The sequence below is a fragment of the Podarcis erhardii genome, assembly GCF_964252035.2.
Source record: "Podarcis erhardii genome assembly, chromosome: 2".
Lineage (NCBI taxonomy): Eukaryota > Metazoa > Chordata > Lepidosauria > Squamata > Lacertidae > Podarcis > Podarcis erhardii.
Window position 1 is genome coordinate 78,767,533 of NC_138498.1, and position 24,048 is coordinate 78,791,580.

General features: G+C 41.4%; 2 protein-coding genes across 8 annotated transcripts in view; both read left to right on the forward strand.

The window, feature by feature from the left end:
- The window catches only part of HRH1 (histamine receptor H1), an 83,812-nt gene extending 77,000 nt beyond the window's left edge, over positions 1–6,812 (forward strand). For 2 of the 6 annotated variants that reach the window (XM_081848242.1, XM_081848243.1), the window contains 2 exons: positions 799–861; positions 1,683–6,812. In XM_081848242.1, the coding sequence (XP_081704368.1) occupies positions 3,819–5,276 (1,458 nt within the window). In that variant the 5' untranslated portion in view covers positions 799–861; positions 1,683–3,818 and the 3' untranslated portion in view covers positions 5,277–6,812. The remainder of the gene's footprint in view (positions 1–798; positions 862–1,682) is intronic. The other 4 variants (XM_081848245.1, XM_081848247.1, XM_081848244.1 and 1 more) reach the window with 3 other exon arrangements.
- Positions 6,813–10,820: 4,008 nt separating this feature from the next.
- Positions 10,821–24,048, forward strand: part of ATG7 (autophagy related 7) — a 98,797-nt gene continuing 85,569 nt past the window's right edge. Inside the window, exons 1-9 of one of the 2 annotated variants that reach the window (XM_081848029.1) lie at positions 10,821–11,391; positions 13,184–13,238; positions 14,744–14,861; positions 16,004–16,081; positions 16,725–16,841; positions 17,581–17,730; positions 18,725–18,813; positions 19,534–19,655; positions 21,834–21,924. In XM_081848029.1, coding sequence (XP_081704155.1) covers positions 11,214–11,391; positions 13,184–13,238; positions 14,744–14,861; positions 16,004–16,081; positions 16,725–16,841; positions 17,581–17,730; positions 18,725–18,813; positions 19,534–19,655; positions 21,834–21,924 — 998 coding nt within the window. In that variant the 5' untranslated portion in view covers positions 10,821–11,213. The remainder of the gene's footprint in view (positions 11,392–13,183; positions 13,239–14,743; positions 14,862–16,003; positions 16,082–16,724; positions 16,842–17,580; positions 17,731–18,724; positions 18,814–19,533; positions 19,656–21,833; positions 21,925–24,048) is intronic. The other variant, XM_081848028.1, reaches the window with a different exon arrangement.

Here is a 24,048-nt window from a genome sequence, read left to right on the forward strand (position 1 = left end):
TTTTTCTGACATCAGAAAGTACAGTGAGGTTATATATTCAGTTTTCATGTTGGACTTTCTGTATTCAGTTTTTGTCTGCAGTAAAATGGCTAATTTGCCTGTATCTTTTAAACATTCTGTAGGTTACTGAGACCTAGCTATATTAATGCCTGGGGTATGGATCATTTCCCTTCTTTGTAATGGAACAGAGCACCAAAGCCTATACAGTATTTAGGGGGGCCTTCATGTACTTACAATTTTTGCTCTGTTATATTGTGTCTTTATCTTTCCTTTTCCCACTGCAGTAGTTTGGACATTATTTTTTAAATCATAGCAATTTTTCTATTCATACCTACATTCTGACTGAGATACCACTTGCCACATGCTGTTTTGAATCTAAATCTGTTGTCATGAGATTCCATTTCCCTATTCTTTCAAACATGTAGCTACATGAATAAAGGAATAAAGCAGAAATTCTTATTCTAGATATTAAATTTTCTCAAGCTTATGGTCATAGAGTTGTATCCAGATTTACAATTCAGTCCTAACCAAGTCTGTTCAGAATTAAATTCAGTGGGGCTTGCTCCCAGGTTAGTGTGGTTAGAATTGTCTGAACAAAACCCTTATTACTTGTTCACTCTCTGCTCTAAATAAAAACATTTCTATTCATTTGTTTTGCTGCTACCCACCACCCCCTTATTCTATCACCATATACCTGTAGCACTTTAATATTCAGCTAACATTCTATTAGCTACCTATTTTTGCCATGTAAACTCTGCTGTGCTGAAAGTTTGGTTTTCCCCCCACCCTAAACTTTAGGTTTCATCTGCAGTGGCTGGAAAACTGAATGGAAGTCAGATAGACATGCTAGGTTGAAACCAGGTAAGCAGATGAAGGGAAATGAAAGGGCTGGGAAGGAGAGGGTTTAAACAAATTGGTTTACCTATATTCAGTACGTCACAGACATAAAAGTACGTAATTATAGTATGTATAGAAAATATGGGATAGTGCATGAAAGCTTCAGTGATCCCAGTGAACTAGAATATTCTATGAGAAAGCTTGGGTCTCGCCATACAGTTCTCACCATTTTCACCATGATCCTGCCATCCCTCTTTTTGTGTTTTTTTGTGTTCAGTAAGGTCAGAGCTGTGTGGTGCACCTACAGAGCTAATCCAGTACTCCCACCAGCAGGTTTGCATAGCTCTGATCTCACCACTGTCATGCCCTAGTAGGTGCTGCAGTGATGCTAGTGTTGGGGATGTGGGAGCACCCTTGTTCCTCCTACCCCTGTTCCCAATGTAGATGATTATTTCCCCCTCCCCTTGTTTCTTACATAGATCTTCACTCACCTTTTACTCCCTGTTGTGGGGAACCACTTTTTTGTGGTTCGCCTCAGGTGCCAAGATGACCTGGGCCATTCCTGGTATCTACACATGATACGGTAGTCTTGCTGAAGCTAAACAGTGAACGGGTGTGAGACTGAGAACCTCAAGGATGCTGCCTTGAGTCCCTGCATTGTCTTTTACGTGCCTGAGCTCCCTGAAACTAGCATTCCAATTTTGAAACCAGTATTTCATTTTTGATAGCAACGCAGCACATTCAAATGCATAATCTGAGCATAATATGTTTTTTCCCCACATGCAATTGTTATATGATCCTCTATATACTATCCATCCGTGTGCTCTTCACATTTTTTTCTACAGTGTTTTTGAAACTGTTGATATTAACCCTGATACAGTGACAAGGATTCAAGGAATGAATGACAAGCCCCTCTCCATCTCTGATGGATGCCAAATAAGTGGTTGCCAATAAGCCCGTGAACACTACAAGGCATGCACCTGGTAGTATGGTATCCATTCAAGTATGGATTAATCTGCATAATCAAATAACTATTGTTACCATTTTAAATGCATTGAGGCTGATGAAAGCAGGATAGATTCTGTCACTGGTGTTCATCAATTTAAGGAGTTTTACTTCTGCTGGCATTAATTTTGGCTGCTCTTATTCCAGTTAAGTTTATGAACAAATGTGCTGAAAGAAGAAAGGATCTCCAAACAAGTCCATCAACTACAAGAGTTTGCCTACTTGTTTAATGGAAATCTTTTTTTTCTAAAGAGGACAATAGCCTTTTCTTTCACCTGAATTCTGAATCATGGTTCTGAATCATGGTTAATGAAGTTGCAGAAAAACATAGTTATGCTGATAATTATTCAGAAGTCATACATTCATTTATTTTCGTTTTAGAAGAAACTTAAAACACCTGGTCCCAACATCAACAGAATGTTTTGCAATGCATAAAAAGTAAACATAGAACTTTGCACCCTTTTTTGCAGGTTAACATCTTTCTCAAGAGTGAGTGGCACGTGAAGGTCTGGTTAAAACAGTTTCCTCAGTTGTCCCTTGGTTCATATGAGAAGTTGTTGATGAATGAATATGTAATTCTCTGGCAAAGACAAACTGCCAGCAAAAAATCAGAGGCCAATCAAAATGCACTTTCAGATTTTATTCAGAACTTTTCTTTGCTGTTTTACACTACTATTGAATGGAAACCTGACCAAGATTAAAAGCTGAAATATGCTGACTGCTAACTGTTCAAAAATTAGCCTCCAATTCTTTGCTTTCTAATAAAAAAAGGACAGAGGAGGAAATCGAGAGACACCCTCCATATCATTCAATGATCATTTCCACTAACAGCAAACCAGAATGACTTTGTTGGGAGAGTTACTAAGTTAGAGAATGTGATTAAATATATGAGTGGACGATGAAGGGGTGCATCACTGATACTCCTTTAGGAGAATCACACTGCAGGATATCAAAAGGCTGCCCTTGGGAAGAACGGTGGGGTATACATTTACCATATTAGTATTTACCACAAATCAAAAATCTCTCAGCCTCTAAGAGTTCAGCAAGAAATAAGAGTTTTGGTTCGGCTTCCTGCTATTAGTTGCTGACCATTTTATGTATTTTTGACAGCCATTCTTTCCAGCGACTGTACAGCAATGAGAATCGTGCAGAAGCAGCAAAGTTGGACTGTTAATAATTTATTTGCTGAAAAGTTAAATATATATATCTGAAAGTGTGTTTATACTACTACTAATATAGCTAGTAGGAAGCAATGGATCAGGCACATTCCCTAAACAGTCCAAAGCACATATACAGTGTGCAGTAATTGGATTACAATTTATGGTTTTGTAGAGCAGGGGTAGCCATTGCAGTGCCTTCCAGATGTTTTAGACTAAAGCACCTTTTCTTCTCAGCCAGCATAGCTGATGGTCAGGGATGATGGGAGCTGTAGTTCATCAATGTTTGCAGGGGGCTACATTGCCTGTCCTTCTAGAGCAGACTGGTGGGCAACAAGGGGCGTGAGGAGAGGGAAGAAAAGTCCTATTGCACATGCAGAAGTCCTTGCGCTAATGGGACTTCATTGGATGCAACCCCGCCTGCCCTGTAGTTCATATAACTGCTGTAATTGAATTTTGTGCCATTACTCCTTTTAACTTTTTCTGAGGGAAGATAATAGGCACATAAAGATACACATAAAGATATATACATGTATATGTATAATATGAATTGTAATTGTTTAAAAGGCCTTTAATGATACAGCACAAGAGATGTGGACCGGAAATCCAGGTGCTTTTGCAAATTTTTGCAGTATAGTTTCTTTGTAATCTTTTTTACCTCAGTCAACTCATCCCTTGCTTCTTATATCTGTCAATATTGTTGGAAAATTTAGCCTGTTGTTGGAACTTCTTCTTTTTTTTTTTTTCATTTACAGATTCACGAAGGCCGGGAGAAAACAACTGACCTACTGATTCTTTTCTTCAAACTTTAGTGAAGAGATGTGTGTGATTAACAGAACCACAAACAAGAATTCTACAGAGGCTCAACCTGTTCTAGGACTGGTCTTGGGTAGCATCTCCCTGATCACAGTTGTCATGAATATTTTGGTCCTGTACGCAGTGAGAACAGAAAAGAAACTGCAGACTGTTGGCAATCTTTATATTGTCAGTCTTTCATGTGCTGATGTTATAGTTGGTGCAGCTGTCATGCCACTAAACATTGTGTACTTGCTGAAGGATAAATGGATCTGGAATAGAAATGCTTGCCTCTTTTGGCTGTCAATGGATTATGTCGCTAGCACAGCCTCCATATTCAGTCTCTTCATACTTTGCATAGATCGTTACCGTTCTGTCCAGCAGCCACTAAAATATCTCAGGTACCGGACCAAAACTAGAGCCTCTGTTATGATAACAGTAGCTTGGCTGCTCTCTTGTATGTGGGTAATCCCAATCCTTGGCTGGCGTAATTTTTATAAGGACAGCAACACAACTGTTAACGATGGGGCTGATAATGGAAATATATGTGAAACAGATTTTTGCAATATCGTGTGGTTTAAAGTTTTGACAGCCATGATAAACTTTTATGTGCCGTCACTGCTGATGCTTTGGTTCTATGCAAAAATATACAAGGCTGTCCAGAGGCATTATCGGCACCGGGAGCACATAAATGGGTCTTTTATATCATCCTCGGAAAAATCAGGTATGTACAGTGGAAGGCTGCAAGAAGTGCAAAAGATTTGTTTTGGAAGCGCAAGTAAAGATATTGGACACATCTCAAACGAGAACAGCTGTGACCAGAACAAAAGAACGGCAGCCAACTATCCAGCAAGCAATTTTGTTAACGTCCCAAAGGGTTTTCGTTGCAGTAACCATGAAGTAGCGGAGCTTAGCTGTTTTCCTCTAGCCCTTGCACAAAGTGACATGAAAACAGGCACTGCAGGCATGAGGTATGACTGTGTCAATAAAAGCACTCAGAATACAGAGAGCCTTTGCCTCCAAGACTTTGAGTTAAACAAGACTTTGGATGAGAAGATTTACGCAGAGCAGCCTCCCTGCAGAAATTACTCTGATTTTACTCTAGAGGATCATCCGTATATCGAAGGATGTTTCCCTCAGTATACCAACAAAAAAGACAGCACAAGTCTCCGTCAGTTGAAAAAGACATGGGAGAAGCTACGCAGCCATTCCATGAGTGTTAATCAAGGGTTGCGTATGAACAGAGACAGAAAGGCAGCCAAACAATTGGGATTCATAATGGCGGCATTTATGCTGTGCTGGAGTCCATATTTTGTTTTCTTCATGGTCATGGCCTATTGTGAAAGCTGCTACAATCGGCCAGTTCATATGTTTACTATTTGGCTTGGCTATATAAATTCTACTTTAAATCCATTTATATATCCACTCTGTAATGAGAACTTCAAAAAGGCTTTCAAGAAGATATTTCATATGAAACCCTAACTTCTTTTTTGGAATATTCCGGGGTGGGCTGAGGCAGGGGATCCTCAGTATCATGGTGGAAGGAAAAATTGACTATCTGGTACTATAAAGAATAATTGCAAATGCAGCGAATTCTTTTAGAACTTCCTTGGGAACTGAAGAAATTGAAAAGAGTGAAAAATGAAAAGGAGAGATTTGGACAATTTAAGTAAAATATTGTGCTTTATTAATTAAACACTCCCAAGTTTCAGCCTCAGGATTGTTTTTGTTTTGAAAATATTTTCACTGTATTTTTATTTTCCAGTTCTATTCTTTGTAACAAAACTGAGACAAAATTAAGTATTTTAGCACTTAACCTAGTTTCTTCACTTCAGTGGTCAGTTTGCTACTGTCACTTGTCTCTTGTTATTATTATATGCTCCCTGATTCCCAGAGCAATGAGAATGATTTGGTGGATATAGCAATCAGTTTTACCGCACACAATATTGGCTGTAACATGTTTCAAATACTTAGTGGTTGGTATACCTCCCTCTGTTGAACTGCAGATTGTAAACTACTTGGGGCTGAGACTTGTCCTTCTACACTTGATGAAGCACCATGCACACTGCTGGTGTGTGAGAGAGAGAAAGAGAGGGAGGGAGATACATACGCACACTCTCACACTCACATACAGGTCAATGTCAGGGCAATGCTGCAATATTCACAATGTAGTTCTCGCAGTAAACCAGTCTCATTTGCCCAGAAACCATCTAATAGCTAACAGCAATTGATACATTGCTGCCTTCTCTCTTCAGCTCTCTGTAAACATCACTTTTTATAAATATCAGAGCAGCATTCCATAAAACACCAGTTGCAAAGGAAAATCATTAGAGTCTTATTAAAGAAATTAGACAGCAATGCTTCTGAATGCCAGTTTCTGGAAACCACAGGAGGAAAGAGTGCTCTTGTGCTTGGTTTCTGCTTGCAGGTTTCTCACATGCATCTGTTTGGCCATGAGAACAGGACAGTGGCAGACTTGGGTATTATGGCACCCTGTGTTAAGCCAGCATCCCCCCACCCCCGGCCTCACACTGCCAGGAAATTACTAATTAGGCTTTGGGAAGGAGTACTGGGTAGATTTACAGACTCTTGCATGATGGAAATATATGGAAGCATTCCATGAAATTTGCTGCAGTGGTACTACTAAAAGAATTTTTAAAATGTCTAGTTCCACCTCAAGCAGTTGTTTGAGATGTAAAGGCAAATATACTGACTTTTTAATATATTAGAAATTGTGTAAAGGTATTTCAAGTATTGCAACTTCTTGAATGTTATTGAAGAAATAATGAGAGATGTGCCTGTTTACATTATATTATTAAATGATTTGAGAAACTGTGTGAAAAGGAAACATAGGACTTAAGTGGACAGTTAGTTAGCAAGTGCAAATCATCCTTGTGAAGAACTGGAAAAGTAATAGGAAACAATAAACTGCTGAATGGTTTAGGAAAGTATGAATGAATTGATCATGTGCAAACAGCTCTTACCAAGGTCCTTCTGAGTAGTAATAGAACTGTGACTAACTTTGGACTGAAAATTAGAGAAAACACAAGTGAAACCATGTAAAGAACTATGTTTGTTTTATAGACCACAGGAATAAATGGTTTGTCTTCTGTATATTTTAATATATTAATGTGAGATTGTAAATGGTTTTAATGTTGAACTCCTTAAAAAATTAAAAGTAGCTAGCAAATGTTCTTGAACAATATTTTACTGTGCATCCAAACACCCAGCAAGAGCAACTCCCTCTCAACTTGCGTCTAATGTGGTGAAACACTTAATTCCTGATATGCAAACCTTTTGTCTCAAAGGGTGATTCCTCAATGTTATGAATTAGCATCAGTTCTTTTTCAGTAAGACTCTTACTTTGCCTATGGTGACATCTGGCTAAATATTTTTGATGAAGCCTATTCTTATTCTTCATATTCTGAATGCTTTCTGCAATCCTGTAATATGGCAAGATTCCAGAAATCAAAAATCTTTTCACCCGTGCTGCTTCGCTCATACAAAATGTTGTATATTGCCTCCTAACTCTCATTTCTGAGGTTACAATGATATATTTAATTAGGAAAACACATCAAACAACATTTCAGAGACTGCTATCATCATATTCATAAACTAATTGGCAGGACCCACTACTGCAAGCTAGGAGCAAATTCATTCTACGTTTCCATTAAATGCCCTAAAACACTGTTTGATGTCACTTTTCCTGGGAAATGCAAGTTCCTAAATTGTACAAGTTCACACAGATAAAGTATTTTGAAAAATAAGTTTAAATGCACAGATAATTTATTTGAATCCAGGTACGTAGTATGCTGTGCCATTGGTAGCTGTGTGCCCCAGGACTGCAGGGAAACAGGAAGAGCATGTTCCCCCTTCATCAACTCTGCTATGCTTTTTTAAACTATCTGGCCTTAGGAAGAATTCTGTGTAAAATGCAAGCTCACTTATGCCATACACATTGTAAACACTGATTGGTTCTAATGAAGGTATTGGGCTATTGTCCCTGTGATTTCCCAAACCCTCGTCCCCAGCTAGACCATAACTTCTGTTATGTTTCCAAAATAAGCAATCTAAACATGGTATCTAGTGAACTTTTTTGAGATAAATGACTAAAGGGAATTTTTTCCGCTCCCCAAAGCCTGGGGATTTAATGTTTTTGTAAGATAAGGAATGTAGCAAGTATATCTGTCTTCTGAGTGCTTTCCATTTTCAAAGCTGGATAGCATGCTGACTGCTATTTTTAAAATGTCGCTTTTTAGTGTGAAGTAATCTGATAAAGTGTCAAGGAAAAGTTAAGCCGTAAATGCAAAGGGGCTTCAATCTGTATTTGAATTACTGTATTTGAACTGTGACTCCAAAAGCTCCACCAACCTACAGAAGATCCTGACAGTTGTTTGCTAAAACTGTAGAACCAAAACATTGAATAAAGCTGACATTATTAAACAGGCTACCTAGTATTTATGTACATCTAAATCCCACCTTTCCATGCAGTACCTCAGGTATGAGATGCTACTAGCATCTTTGTGGGCTTAGCTAGTCTCTCAATACTTGCCCCAACCCACCACCCTGCACAATTTATTCCTTCTGGTATGACACACACTCCCTTGAGGGACAGGTAGGAAAATGCTATATTGTAGAGCTTTGTTTTTGTTAAACAAAGAGCTAAAACAGATAGTCTTATCTTATTTGGCATTTAGGTGGGCACAGAGATATACTACGGGTTTCATGACATGGCACTAGCTAGGCCATATTGTGTGAAGCACACTAACCAGGGGTGGGCAGAAGGTGGATCAGGGTCTACTACCAAATCCTGATCATCAAGAGTTTGTGACTCTCAGTGGTTTAACAATGTAGACAAAATAAAGATTCCCCCCACCTCCTAATTAGGCTGCTGAAATTTAGAAAGCATGGAAAAACAGGAATAGAAAGGATTTATGTCTGAGAGCGCCTGTTTTGGTACTGAACACACCTTCCTGGGCTCAGCATGTGCTTAGAGGCAAACCTGTCCTGCAATTGTGTCTGCCTTCCTGAGCCACTATTTTACACCTGGCTTCAGCTGGTGGACCTGGGGTTGTAGATTTTACAGGGAAGTCTGTCTACCTCTGCATTAGAGTATGTTCCAAGCAAATGTCTCTACAGCTTCATTCACTTCAAACGTAACATTTTCCTTTGTCAGCAGCCACAGTCTCATCCAAAGGTCTTAAAAGCCAATTGTTTCAAAAAGAAAATAGGAAGAAAGCAAACAGATGAATGCTTTCACCCAGACACTAAGCTACTGCCATATGGTAGAGATCAAATGTCTGGATTCTTAGAGAAAGGCTGGAGTGTATTTTTAAAATGTGGACACTCAAGCAACCCATATATGTGACGCACTCGGAGTCGGAATGACATTCAGGAGTGAAACCACCTGCACCATCTGTTTCAAAGAGAAGAAGAGATCTGTGGTCCATTATGCCATGGGAGCAAAGAGAGTGGCACTGCTTGAATTTGCAACTGCTTATTGAAAGGGCTATATGAATGCTTCTAACGCATGGGTAGTACAAAAGTAGGGGCGGTAACATTCAGCTTCTAAACAATCCAACATTTAAACGGTACAGAACTCAGGTACTGATGAGAAGCTGTGTCACTTATTGTTGCAGGTGTCACAGCAGGCACAACCTGGCAGGCACCTGTGACCCATGAGCAGCCATGATTGACATGTTACAGATAGGTAGCCGTGTTGGTCTGCCATAGTCAAAACAAAACAAATTCCTTCCAGTAGCACCTTAAAGACCAACTAAGTCAGTTCTTGGTATGAGCTTTCGTGTGCATGCACACTTCTTCAGATACACTGTGTATCTGAAGAAGTGTGCATGCACACGAAAGCTCATACCAAGAACTGACTTAGTTGGTCTTTAAGGTGCTACTGGAAGGAATTTGTTTTGTTATGATTGACATGGTTATGGAATGCGAAGTAGGGCAGGGGTTCATCACCATCCCAGCAAACAGAGCTCCATGAAACAAGGTGAAGCGCAGCTTTTGTTAAGTAAATAGCAGCTGCAAGGAAGGGCGGGGGTGGGGGCAATTACCAACTTTCTCTCCCTGTCAACATCCTGACAAAAGTCTCATCAGAAGTTCCTTTCACTTCAAGGGAAGCCTCCCCTGAACCCAATGAGAGATTTCCTTCCTGTGCAGCTTCTCAGAAAAGATTTGGAGGGCGGGGGCGGGGGGGGAGACATCTATCACAGTCCTATGGTCAAATTCATCGTACTGGGATCCCACTGGTGATTTACTTGTATTGTCAAATACAAGTGCTTCGTGCCTTCTCCTTTTTGTGGTCCGGAAGATGCCAGTTCCCACGGCGTGTGTGTCTGCTTATAAAAACCCTGAGTGGAAGAAAGCGGGTGGTTTGCTGAGTTTCGGGGTTGCGTTACTACGAATTTGTCTTTGGGTCACTTAGAAACCCGCAAGGGGGTTGTTGTGGTAAATGGAGGCACAGACTACAATCACACGAAAAAATAAGGGAAAAAAACACTTTAGGAGGAACCGCCCGACAGCAAAAACCTTCCCGCGGGTGGAAGGCAGCAGGCGAACTCCCTGCGGAGGTAACTGGTGGCTATGCAAGCTGCAGCCACCGCTTGACAAACCTTCCGAAGGGGAGGCTAACGTGAAGCCGAGCTCGACTATACACGGCAGAGAGAGGCGCCTCGGCTTGAAAATGCCGCGCAGTGCCCTCCCCGCCTCCTTACTGGTTCCCACGTTGGACATGCGGGACAACACAACCCCGACAAACGTCAGCGGGTCTTGCCCCAGACTGTCGTCTCCAATGCGCTCGGCTGTCCCAAGGGGGACCTGCCAGCCACTCACCCCCCCCACCCCCCACCCCCTTAAAACTATATCGACACTTCCAGTCCCTCGCGGAATTTCCGCAGCAACCAACTCATATAACTAGAAACTTGGAACTGTACTCGTATACGCGTGAGCGTTGTAATTTTGGGAAGCTCCTCTTCCCTCTCTATATCAGCCGCCCTCAAGCGGCGGCTTCCAAACGGAACCGGAAGTGGGGGAAGGAGCGTGACTAGCCTACGGTTGCCCTATCTCTATGTTGTTCTGCGCTGGCGGCCGCCCCGCGTTCATAGAGATAAAGAAAGCTCCCGCACGGCCTTTCCGCTTCAAAGGTTCTAAACTTCCGTGGCCCTGCGCGCATGTCACGAGGCGGGACGAAGATGGCGGCGCTCTGCGGCGGCGGCGGCTTCCGGTGTCCGGCGATCCGTTGAATGGGCGAAGCGAGGAAGTTAGTTCCGGAGGAAGGCTGCTCCCGCGGGTGAGAAGTTAGCCCTGTTTCTTGGCTTGCGCAGCTCTCGAACCCTGTGCTGTTCACTCTTGCGCGGTGAGTTCCAGAGACGTCGCTGAAGCAGCAGCAGCAGCAGCAGCAGGAGAATGACGAGCGAGGGTAACGAAACGCGGAACCCGGCGGAAGGTGGACCCCCCAAACTGCAGTTTGTCCCCTTCAGCAGCGCCTTGGATGCTGGCTTTTGGCATGAGCTGACCCAGAAGAAGCTCAATGAGTACAAGCTCGACGAGACCCCCAAGGCGATCAGAGGCTATTACTATAATGGCAAGTACACCGTGGGCCGTTTCTCTTCTCCGGGGGTGGGTGGGTGGGAGGGATTGTGGACCCCAGTAACAGTGGTTCATGCTGCTGGATCACGCCCTGCGCAGGTTAAAGGCAGATTCTCACGATGCTGAGGACGTGTATGCTGGCAAAATGAAGCAATTATAGCATTGCTTCACTACGCGAAGTGTAACCTTCTCCTCCTGCGCATGTTTACTGGACGGTAAGCGCCGCTCTCGAATTCCGCGGCATAGGATATTGTAGCCAACCCCACACATTTCATTTGGAGTAAGACCCACTGAACTGAGCGGCAGTTAACTTTTGAGCCAAACGTGCATAGGATCTCGGGGTTTTCAGTTGATGCAGATGCTTTGTGGGCCCCCTGCAGAGGCTTCAACTTCAGTGTCCATCCATGTCACTGAAAAAAATGTACTCATTTATATTTGTATACCGTTTAATCATCAAGACTTCTAAGCAGTTTATATAAAGCAGTATAAAATATACATCAAAATACTGATAAGATCAAATGTTGAAAACAAACTCCCCTATGTTTTCCCCAAAATACAGTGGTACCTCGGTTTAAGAACAGCCCTGTTTACGAACTATTTGGTTTATGAACTCCGCAGAACCGGAAGTAGTGTCCTGGTTTGCGAACTTTACCTCGGTCTAAGAATGGAAGCTGAACGGTAGAAGGGCACTGGCGGCAGCAGGCCTCATTAGGGAAAGCACACCTCGGTTTAAGAACGGTTTCGGTTTAAGAACAGAATTCGGGAACAGATTAAGTTCATAAACCGAGGTACCACTGTATAAGTAAAACTGGTGGTTTGAAAATATATAAAATAAAATGGTATGTTGAAATTCATGCAATAATTAACAAAGCTTTTAGAAGGCACCAGAAGCAATAAACGTGTTTGACTAATATCAATGGGCAGGGAGTTCCAGACTGTAGTGGTTGCCACACTGAAAGATCTGTTCCTTGGAAGCATGGAGCAAACATGACGTGCCCCTTGTAAAACTGTCTGTTCTGCAGATTGAAGCAGTCTGTTGGGCATATAGGGAGAGTAAAGCGATCCTTCAAATAAACTGGCCCTAAACACTTGAGAACTTATTAAAGCTAGAAGTGGCATGTCCCTGCACTGCAACAACACAGTCCCAAGTCAAGTCTGTGGAAATCTTTTTAAACTCAAACTTAAGCCCCTTATGTTTTATCTAAGCTTAGGAGGCTAGCTTGCTCTGGATGGCAGGAGTCTGTGGGTACTGATAGGCAAATTTATTTCTGTTTCGCCTATCTGGAACAGAGAAATAGGAAGTACTTTATAGTTATTCTCTGTTAACTCCTTTCCTCTTTCTTGAACAGCTGGTGTTTCACTCTTCCTCCATTAATATGTGTGAAGGAGCCCACTGACTGCATACCACTGCCTCTTCAAATTGAACAGGGAAAAATTACAACCCCAAATTATTTATCTAGGCTATCTACTTTACCTTACAGGGGTGGGTGGGTGGGTGAAGGGGGGGGGGAGGAAGCAGAAATACGTCCTTTTCAATCACATTGTCCTTCATACAATATTTCTTCTGTGAAATGGGGAACCAGTTATGAAACCGCCATATGAGGAAATAATATCTTGTGAGGAAAGCGCATATATACTCAGTTATTAAGCAATCTTATGAGGGAGTATATTAAGATTGTTCCTTGTCTAGCACACAATGTTGCTTCCCTTATGGGAAAAATGTACCATCAAACATATACCCATAGATACAGCCATTCTAAAAAACTTTTTTTGTTTTGTTCTTCTAGGAGATCCTGCTGGTATGCCAGCTCGTTTAACACTGGAATTTAGTGCTTTTGATATGTAAGTAACTTAAATGGTTCCTATGTTATCTTTATTTCTCTATTTTATTTCTCCACTTGCAAGTAGCCAATATGGCTTGACATATGCTTTCATATGTAGCAATATCTGTGCTGTTCTTTTTAGATTTTTCCATTCTGGATCCTCACAATGCTGACATTGCATTAGAGCAATTCCATTTCTCCCACACCAACCTACTTTGCCTCCTAGTACCCCAAAAAATCAAGACTTCTTTTTTTTTAAAAAAAGAACTAGAATGGCCCTTCAAAAACGCTTATGTGAGAATGCTTTTTTGCACACCATTCCTCATTTACTGGTTTTAATGACGCTTAGGTGTTGTCCTTTTCACTTTTACTATACCCCATCCTATCATTTGGTACCATGGTGGGAAAATGTTTCTCAGCACTGGAATTCTGAATGAAATTTTAATATATAAACATAAAACAAAGGACTGTCAGTACCTTTTCACATTCACATGAAGGTAGAATGAATTTGTGGAGAGGAGAGGAAGTGTGACATGACAAGTGTTCCATAAAACTAGGGTCTCTGAATTAAATGCATGGTTCCTGCTAGATACAAGCTGTGCAGCCAAGTGATGGGGGACTTCAGTGATCAGGCAGGGATATAAAGGAACAGGTGTCCTTGAGGTATCTTGGACCCAGATTGTTAAGAGCCCTGTAAACTCAAGCAAGATCCTTGAAGATTGTCAGAGGAGCAGGGGGAGTCACTTCAAATGGTCAGTAGGAAAACAGAAATGTTTGATGAGCAATACTATGTAAAGGGCGTGGCATTCTAGAGATAAAATGATCTATGGTTTTTGTGACTTCCAGCAGATTAGCATGAACTTTCAATGCATGCCTTTTAACATGTCAGGTGTGGTTTTTAAAGCCCCATCCCAGCTGTAAAAAGAGGACATAAATCTCTACTTATGAAAGCGAATCCATGGTCCTATTCCTCTTTTTGACATAGTTTGACAAACCAGGTGGAGATTCTGCAAAACTGAAGAACAGTGGCCATAGGCATAACTGTTTGTATTCTGTTTCTGGTTGGAAATGTGCCTCACTCAGTTTCTGGTTCTTCTCCCATAGCTATATTTTTATGAGACATCTAATCCAACTTCTATTCCTTTTCCCTCTGCGGCTGAGATCCATTCAAATAAATGTTAGATGAGTTTGAAATTGTTCTGGTTTGGATATGCAGTGTATATTGATCGGGGTGGGGGAACCTGTGGTCCTCCAGATATTGTGGGACACACAGTTGCCATCAGCTTCTGCCAGTATGGCCAGTGATCAGGGATGATGGGAGTTGTAGTTCAACAGCATCTGAGGGGTCCATGGGTTTTCCACCACCCACCCCTACGTAGCAGCCTTGCAAAACTGAATAAAATATCCAGTTTTTCATAGTTTATTTCCAGATCTTTGGGAGGGAAATGTGCAGAGTACCAATAGCTCTGGTTTGTGTTAACACCATAACAAATACTGGAATATAGTTTTTGTCTTTTTCCTTAGGAATGCCCCAACACCAGCACATTGCTGTCCTGCTATTGGAACATTGTATAACACCAATACTTTGGAAGCATTCAAATCCTGTGATAAGAAGCTTCTTCTTGAGCAAGCCGCAAATAAGGCAAGATAAAAGTGTTACTATTGGAAGTCACTTTTAAAAACAGCATCGAAACTGTGGCAATGACGAAAAGGACCTATGAAGTTGTGATCCTGTTTTGGGAAGCAATTTACAATGTGATCCTGTACATGCTTATTTTGAAGAGAGCTCCACTGAGTTCCAGAATGCCTACTCTCAAGTTGAGTGTGTGCAGGATTTCATTATTTGTTTCTCAGGCTGACTTCAAGAATGAGATTAAGCAATTTCAGTGCCATATATTGTCAGAAATATATATATATTGTCGTGTGGTATTGGCTTTGGTGACCTGTTTTGATGCTATCCAAGGAGTAGGAAAATAAAGGCTAAGATGACAAATCTCAACACAGATTGCTTTATTGAGTTTATTGCCCTCTGTCATCCTATATGGCAGATATTATACCATTGGGAAGCAAATACATTAACCAATATACCCACTATTTCAAGGAACTCCTTTTATTTAAGCATTTAGTGCCTTCCCACTGAGTTCATTGGGCTCAATCAAGGATTGTGATAACTGATGCAAATGTTATGCCTGTACTGTACTCATAAGCTGGTTTAATTCTGAAGTTTTTTTCTGAAATAACTATCATTTGTAGCTTTGTGAGAATGCTGAGAATTCTAATGGCAATATTGGAATGAAACCTTGACTGTTAATGCTGTTTAAATTTGCAGTGTAGGAATGCCCTTCATGTATTTGGCTTTGTAAAGAATGTAGATTACTGTTACACGGTTTTCAAAATACCTTTTATATTTCTAGCATATGCTGTTCGGAGAGTTCAGGGGTCTCTCTAGGCCTTTGCATTTGAAATAAATTTCAGATACAGCGTGAAAGTGAAAGCTCTCCATGGGAGAAATTCAGATGCACAAAGAAGGAAAGAGAGCAGTCCACAGAATTACATGTGTTCTCCCCATCTGAAATGAATTCTTCTTTCCCTGTTCAGCATTATGTATGATTATCGTTCACGTGCATGCTCAAACTAAGCTAACATTAGTCCATTTATTTAAGTAAGTCTATTCTGACTTGGTGGCATAAAACATATAAGAACAGTATATATTAATATTGTTGCAATGATGAGACAAATTCTAATACCTTTATTGATGATTTTCTTCTTCTTTTCTACTGTTAGATATGGGATGCAATAACATCAGGGACTGCTGTTGAGAATCCTGTCTTACTGAACAGATTTATCCTATTAACATTTGCTGTGAGTAAATGGTGTTTTTTATTTTTTAAAATTTTTTAGATGATTCACAGCTAAAAACAAAGCATTTGCCTAATAGTCAATGAAGACTAGCTGATGGGTCATGAATCTAATGCGCCCAGGCTGAAATGTCAGGTTTACACTGCGATCTCCTGTGATTCCGGGAAAGGAATCTTCTGTGTCTGGAAATATCCCTTGCTATCTCTGACGTATAGAAAAATGAGAGCAAGTGGTACTTTCTAATTTATTAAGGACCTAGTTTTGTACTGTATAAGAAAATGTTGTGTGTCACTGTAAAAGCAATGCCACAGTGAATGTGATGGCTCCTAATTTTGATTTTACAGAATTGGGTTCCTTGAATCCTATTCCTAATTGGCACTTTGTAGCCTATGATGGCCTAAAAGTTTTATATGCTTCCCCTCTGCTATTCTCTCTGTGCATGTCAGTGAAGTGTAGTTTATGGCAGTACCCAGTTGTCTGACATTGCATGGGTACATTGGGAATGCTGCATTATGTATTCGCTAAATGACTAATTTTAATAGTAGTCATTGGATCAAACAACTCTTTCCAAGCTATTACGTTTTGCAGTTATTTCATTATTGTAGTTTTAAAATGTTCTAACATGTTTATACAATTTCCTCCTTAGGATTTGAAGAGATATCGTTTCTATTACTGGTTTTGTTACCCTGCACTTTGTCTCCCAGAAGGTATCCCTTTGATTCAGCAGCCTGTGTGCCTAGGTGCAAAGTTCTCAGCTACTCAGGTATTTTTTAAAAAACAACAACAACAACACTACTAACCTAAAACTTTTAGAACTTTATCATTGTCAGAATGGTTTATTCATTGTAGCACTAAGTGGGGTATGCATGCATGGAACAAGGTCTGTTCATTCAATGGGATTTACCCCCATTCTCCTCCCATGTACTCCTAAACCTGTTTTGGGTTTCCTTCCAGCCCTCCATAACTGCTTTAGAGGCAGGGAAGGGGCATGCAGAGGGAAGGAGGGAAGTCCCACTGCATGATTGAACCTTGTTCCCTGCACACGATGACTTAGTTGAATCCCACCCATTACTTCTTTATTTATGGAACTCCATTCCTGTATAGTGTACTTAAAGGAGTACCTCTGGGTTTCCTAAGGCCGCATTCCTTCGCCCCAGGCAATAACCCTCACCAACACTGCTTCATGACCTTCAGTCCTACTCTTGGGCTGTAACATATCCTTAAACTGTGAAAATACCTCTTGTTTTCCTGGATGGAAAGTGGAGAGAGGGATGTCCTCTGCCTTCTGTGTGGTTGTGATGTGTAGAACAGGTGACAATTTTGTTCCTGAGTGCCTTTGTCATTGCTGTTGAGCACATAGGTGGCCTTGGTACACTAGTGACCTGCGTGTGATGAAATGGGTTGGTGGCTAGACTTCAGGCGGCATGAATCTCAGTCTGAACTAAGTAGCATTTAAGAAACAACACTGAATTGAGCAAGCCTGTGTTCTGTCTTCGTTTTAGATTGAAGCTCTCCAGAATGCATATGATGAACTTTGTCAGAAAGAAGGCCTTACAGCTCTGCCTTTTTTTCTAATCAAGTACCACGACGATTCTGTCCTTGTCTCCTTGCTCAGAAACTGGGATGACTTCTTTTCTGATCACAAGGAAAAGGTAAAACCCACCCTGAACACAAGATTCTCTATTGCAATTCTCTTTTACACCTTTGACTCCATTTACTGGCTTCACAGCACATGAAAATAATTCCTAGATCCATAAGCTTTTTCTTGATGAGGGTGGGAGAGGAGAGCAGGTTAGCTGGATATCTGAAAGAGGATTTTGCGTAAGTTAGTTGGATATCTGAAAGAGGATTTTACATAGGGTAGTTTGGTGTCAGACTTTTCTAAGTGCTGGAGGTCACTTACTTTACCTTGCTGTGCTCAGATACTTTATGGCTTTTCTTCAGCCTAGCTCTGATGCCATAAGTCAGGCATGGCCAAACTCGGCCCTCCAGATGTTTTGTGACTACAACTCCCATCATGCCTAGCTACCAGGACCAGTGGTCAGAGATGATGGGCATTGTTGTCCCAAAACATCTGGAGGGCCAAGTTTGGCCATGCCTGCCATAAGTGAACCAGCTTCTGGGGTAAAATGGCTCAGAACAACTGAATGTTACAAGATAAGAGAAGAGGCTGGATTTTGCTCCTTTCTCTCTTGCACACTAGGAAGTAGACCTCACTCCCTGCTTTTTAAATAAAAGGGCAGGCATGTTTAATAACACAGACTCCTCTAGTCATTAGCCAACTCCGTTAATTTAGCCTTTTGTCTGGGGCAGCTACTCAGGCACCTGCTGCTGGGTAGGGGTTTCACCACACATCAGGTTTCTTCCCTCTCCTGCCAGCAGATCTGCTTTCTTTATCCAAGATGCTACATGTAGAGCTTGTGCGTTCCTTGATGGCACTTGTCTCGCAAGCTGATGAATGTTAGAATGTAAATGGAAAACCGATGTGCTGCAAGGTTACAATTGTATATGTTCAGCTCTGTGTCCCTTGCATATTTACAGTTGTACTGTGGTCAAATAAAATTAGCATACAGTACATATCAGTAGTATTCAGTAAGTGCTAATCCTCTTGTATTAACTGTTAATGGTATCTTTTTTTCTTTGCAGGTGACAATTGGTGTTTACGATCCCTGTAATTTTGCCCAGTATCCTGGTTGGCCACTGAGAAACATCTTGGTCCTGGCAGCACACAGATGGTATTTATTACGATTCCTTAAATGTGGCTTTCCCCATGGCTACAAACCTAAACCCATTTACCTCGAAGCAAGTCCCATAGCTCCCCTTGCCTCCTTAATTTCCAGAAGGTTATCCAGCCCTCTGGATTGGATTTAGTGAGGGGGGCAGGGAATCACTAAAAACTGCATTCCTGCTCTAGTATGCTGATGGAATCCTTTCATCAGACGATGAACTGCACTTCATAGTACCCTTGGTTATGGTTAGGATTGGTAGCATTCTCTGGAAAGATCACCAAAACATGGTATTAATTTATGAGCTTTGGGATTTTCTACAGTATTGTCAGGGCAAGAGTCTCCTTCAAATTTCAGTTTTGTGTGATAACCCTGAACTGACCTTTGGCTGAGCCAATTGTACAATGCATACCAAGAATTTACAAATGAAGATTGCAGTTCTTAAGAGCCCTCCCATAGGTTCTGTCTATTGAAACAGTGGTGATTCTTCTGCTATGTGGTTTAGCAGAGCACATTGCTCTCGCAGATTGCTTCTGGTGCACTTGTTCATCTTGCTGTTCCTTATTACAGTGAATAGGTTTGTCTCTCGAAAATGTATATGGCCTGTTGGACTGTATCCAAATCAAATCCTGTTGGGAAATTTTCTTGGCATCACATTCGGATAATTACTTGTTGTTAATCCTGGCTTTCTGGCTCTGCTGCTGTTAAAGAGTTCTTTATTTCTGACAGGGGCAGCCACCTTCATTCTGTTCAAGTGCTCTGCTTCCGAGACAGGACCATGCAGGGAGCAAGAGACATTTCACACAGCACCCTTTTTGAAATAAAGCTTCCACAAGTGACACAGAATTCAGGTAATCCATTTTGGACTGCTGGGGCTCTGTGTTTAGTGTAATGTGGTCAATATTCCTCCTTAGAATATTTTTTTTTCTCTCTCTCTCTCCATATTGCTGTGATGATGAAAACTGTGGTACTTGTCCCTGACTTTGTATGTTAAAAGCTTCTATCAGTAAAGGCCTCTTCAGTGAAAAGTCCTTGGAAGGTGCCCATCCTCTCTAAATCATATGACAGTTTTGAAAGCGTTTCCTGTACTTGCAAACCATTTATGCCTCTGTTGTTTCCATTACGGTGTACTCATCAACATAGCTTTTCACAAAAAGCTGTTCAAGAGGAAGGTGAAGGTAGCCTTGTTTCTATGGCATTAATTGCCAGAGATCATGCTAGAGGCAACCAGCTAATAGGATTCTTAATTTGTTTTGGACCGTTCATTTGACTTCATAGTTGCCTTCTTTCTTGTGCTTTCTTGTCTGAAAAAGGCACACTTGCCATTCATCCACAACCTTCTGAACCCATCACTTCGTTAAGAGTCCTTTTTATTTGCTTCGGGAAGATCAGCAAGTCCTGTTCTCCAATTATATATTGGCTGCCAGGCCAGTTCCAAGGATAATCCAGAGTCTTCGTTCTTTAAGCCAGGCAAATTCTCCTGTTGGGCAGCTGAGTCAGGCAGCAGATACTGGGAGTAGGCAACAGTGGTGCAGTGCTGAAGAACAAAGATGTGTGGGTTCCATGGCCTGCCCTGCATCCTCTAAGCTGACCTGCTGCCTTTAGGTATGGTGGAGCAGGCTGACACATCAGTGCTGAAGTAAGATTCAGGACCACAGTGCCTCAATGACCGCCTCTCCCCATATGAACCAACCTGGGCCCTACGATCATCATCTGAGGCCCTTCTTTGTGTACCCCCTTTTCTACAGTGGCTCCCAACTTGCGGAATGCTGTTCCCAAGAAGGCTCACCTAGCGCCTTCATTATTACATTTCTTAGGTACCAGGCGAAAACATTCCTCTTCTCCCAGGCCTTTGGATAAATAAGAAATTTATGCCCTTTTTAAACTCTGGGTTTTTGTTTGTTACCACATTGCGTATTTTTGTGTTTTTGTATTGTAATCCTCAGATGAAGGGTGGTATATAAGTTTAATAAATAATATAAACAGACAAAAAAACCAGTTCATTTGGCCTTTTTGTTTGGAAAGGCGGGGTAGGGGGGAAACCCCCATCTTGTCTGCCTCAGGTAGAAAAATGTATTGGGCAAACTTTTCCCAATGTAGACTGAGTTTCAATCTTCTCCCATATGATTCTGCCAGTCTCTGATCATCTGGGGCCATTTTGTGTTCCCTGCAGTCTTCAGAGGTGTATTTAGTTAGTGGCAACAGGCAAGAGTTCCTTTTCTCTCTTATGTCATTCTGTTTTCATTTGAATGCTTTTCTGTTTTAGTGATCATTTGATTTCTCTGCTAGTTACGCTTTTTTCAGTTGGCTCCCGGTTTTAATAACTGTGAGCTGCTTTGGCCTTTTCTAGTTGTCTGGAGTAACTGGGTTGTACATTTTATTTCTAATATACACCGTATGTTTAGATGTTCATCTCCACAGATTGGGATAAAATGTGATTTGGGGCCACTTGAGGAGTTTAGTAGCTCAGTGAGGGTTTGAATGTAGGTCAGATCTATCATTCCTTTGATTTGTATTACTTGATTCCCATTTAAGAACCTCAAGAAACTGAGCTTTTAAAATAAGGCAGTGCTAAAAAAAGAAAGAAATAGCTGCCACTAGCAACAATGCCAATCAATTGCTGCATTATGAAACTGATTACAGAGCTTAATCTGCACTCATGTGTTGGCTTCAGAATGTAAAGTATGCTAGAATTTATTTTATAGGTTGCTACTCTATAAAGTCCTCAGCTGCACAATAAAATATTCTATCATCCAAAGTCTCACTTTTATGGCAAGTTCTAGTGAAATCTGGATTCTTGTAATCTGGATTGACTGGCAGTACTTTTCAATATATTCTAGAACAGCCAATAGCTTTTTTGAAATTACACCTTCGAAATTACACCTTTGAAATTACAGTAGTGACTTCATATAACTGTAGTTCTCCACTACTCAAACTTTTAACAATTTGCCAGTTATGATGAGTGGGATTTTGCTGTCTCAAACAACATTTGTATTCTTCAACACAATTATTTTTCTCTGGTGAGGCAGGTTGTCCAAAAGCTGTTGGATGGGAGAAAAACCAAAAAGGAGGTATGGGCCCAAGAATGGTCAATCTGAGTGAGTGCATGGACCCGAAAAGGTACGTACCATTACAAGGCTTCACACTCTGAAAAGCAGCTTTGCAAGATAAGAAATACAAGTTGGGAATACCACTTAAGTTCCTGAGGAAGCCAGCTCTTAGCATTACGGACTCATTCACTATTTACTCACTGTCTACAGAATTGTTTTTATTTTTTCCTTAAGAATCTCTTGGCTGTTAGGTCACTCTGTGTACTTACTTATCGATACCCATTTCTTTAACAGTTTGAGGACTCTCGGTTCTTGATTATCTTGTAGATTGCAGTCTTCCTAACTACGGAAGCTTCTGGATGTGAAAAAGGAATACAGTGGTACCTCTGGTTACGTACTTAATTCGTTCTGGAGGTCCGTTCTTAACCTGAAACTGTTCTTAACCTGAAGCACCACTTTAGCTAATGGGGCGTCCCACTGCTTCTGCGCCTCTGCTGTGCGATTTCTGTTCTCATCCTGAAGCAAAGTTCTTAACCCGAGGTACTATTTCTGGGTTAGCGGAGTCTGTAACCTGAAGCGTATGTAACCTGAAGCGTATGTAACCCGAGGTACCACTGTACAGTAGAACCTCTACTCACGTCCATGATCTGTTCTGAAGGCCTATCCTTATGGCAAAACGGGTCAATAGTAGAAGCGCCGTTGTGCGCAGGCGCATTCGGCGGCGGCCCGTTTCTGCACACGTGGCAGCCGCTTCTGTGCGTGCGCAAATGGCAGAAGTCGCTTCTGCTTGTGCGCGAATCATAGAATCATGGAGTTGGAAGAGACCACAAGGGCCATCGAGTTCAACCCCCTGCCAAGCAGGAAACACCATCAGAGCACTCCTGACATATGGTTGTCAGCCTCTACTTAAAGACCTCTAAAGAAGGAGACTCCACCACACTCCTTGGCAGTAAATTCCACTGTCGAACAGCTCTCACTGTCAGGAAGTTCCTCCTAATGTTTAGGTGGAATCTTCTTTCTTGTAGTTTGGAACCATTGCTCCGTGTCCGCTTCTCTGGAGCAGCAGAAAACAACCTTTCTCCCTCCTCTATGTGACATCCTTTTATATCACGGCAAACCTTGTGTTTACGTCCGGGTTTGCTGCAGTCACGACTTGGAACTGGCCTAATTAGAGCGGGACGTAAGCAGAGGTTTTAGTGTATATTAGCAAGGGAGCTATGTGCAACAGCTGTGCTGGTGGTTTTCAAATTTCATTGAATCCTTTCCACAATTGTTTTTTGAGGCTTACCTGTTACAGAGGATTCTGGGTACATTCAACTCACATAGGGCACTGGCGAGGCATTTTTTTTTTTACTTAATCAGTGTCTTACATGAGCTGAAAGGGCACCTTAAAGCACACTCAGCACAATCCTTGCGCCACATCATGCCTGCGAGGCTTGTTTGCCATTACTGATTGAAGGATGCCAGGTTGAGCTGAGATCCCATAACAACATCTATTGCATTCTGCTGATTAAGTTTTATGAGTCTTGCACAAAGAACCATGTAGGAAATGCAATCTGGCTTTAGGAACAGCAAATCTCTCATCATTTGTTACCTTCCTCCCTTGTATTTGGGCCTCTGAAGCATCAATTGCAGCTTCCCTTGAGAGTCAGATTGGAAATTTAACCCAGAGCCAGAAGACCACAGTTAACTACTTGTTTATTACATTGACTTAAAGGAACATAATTTGCATAACATAACAGACGCCAAGCTGCAGGTCATGAAAAGGTTGGTCGTTTTACAGCATTTAAATTTTGAAATTGTTTCCTGCTAGTAAAGAGAAACTCCCATCAGCCTCCGGAAACTGTGCACAGAGAGAATTATAGAAATGCCAAAAGATGAAAGGCTTTCCCCTCATGGTTCATTGTTTCTGATCTTTCAGCAATTTTACCAATGCATTTTCAAGTTTTTCTTCCTCCCTTCCTAGATGGTGAGATTTAAAACCTTCTTTTTAAATTCAAGTTGTGGGATCTTGGGAGACTTGGGGTTCTGTAGACTAGAAAAGTATCATAAGGACTTGTATGTTATAACAAGCAGGAAATCTGCAGCTGAAAAATGGTCTGTTCTGTTTCCCTGCTACATTTTCACCCTAACTGTGAGGAGAGCTTAAACATAGCCATTTGGGGCTTCTCTTCCAATTATTCTGATACTTTCA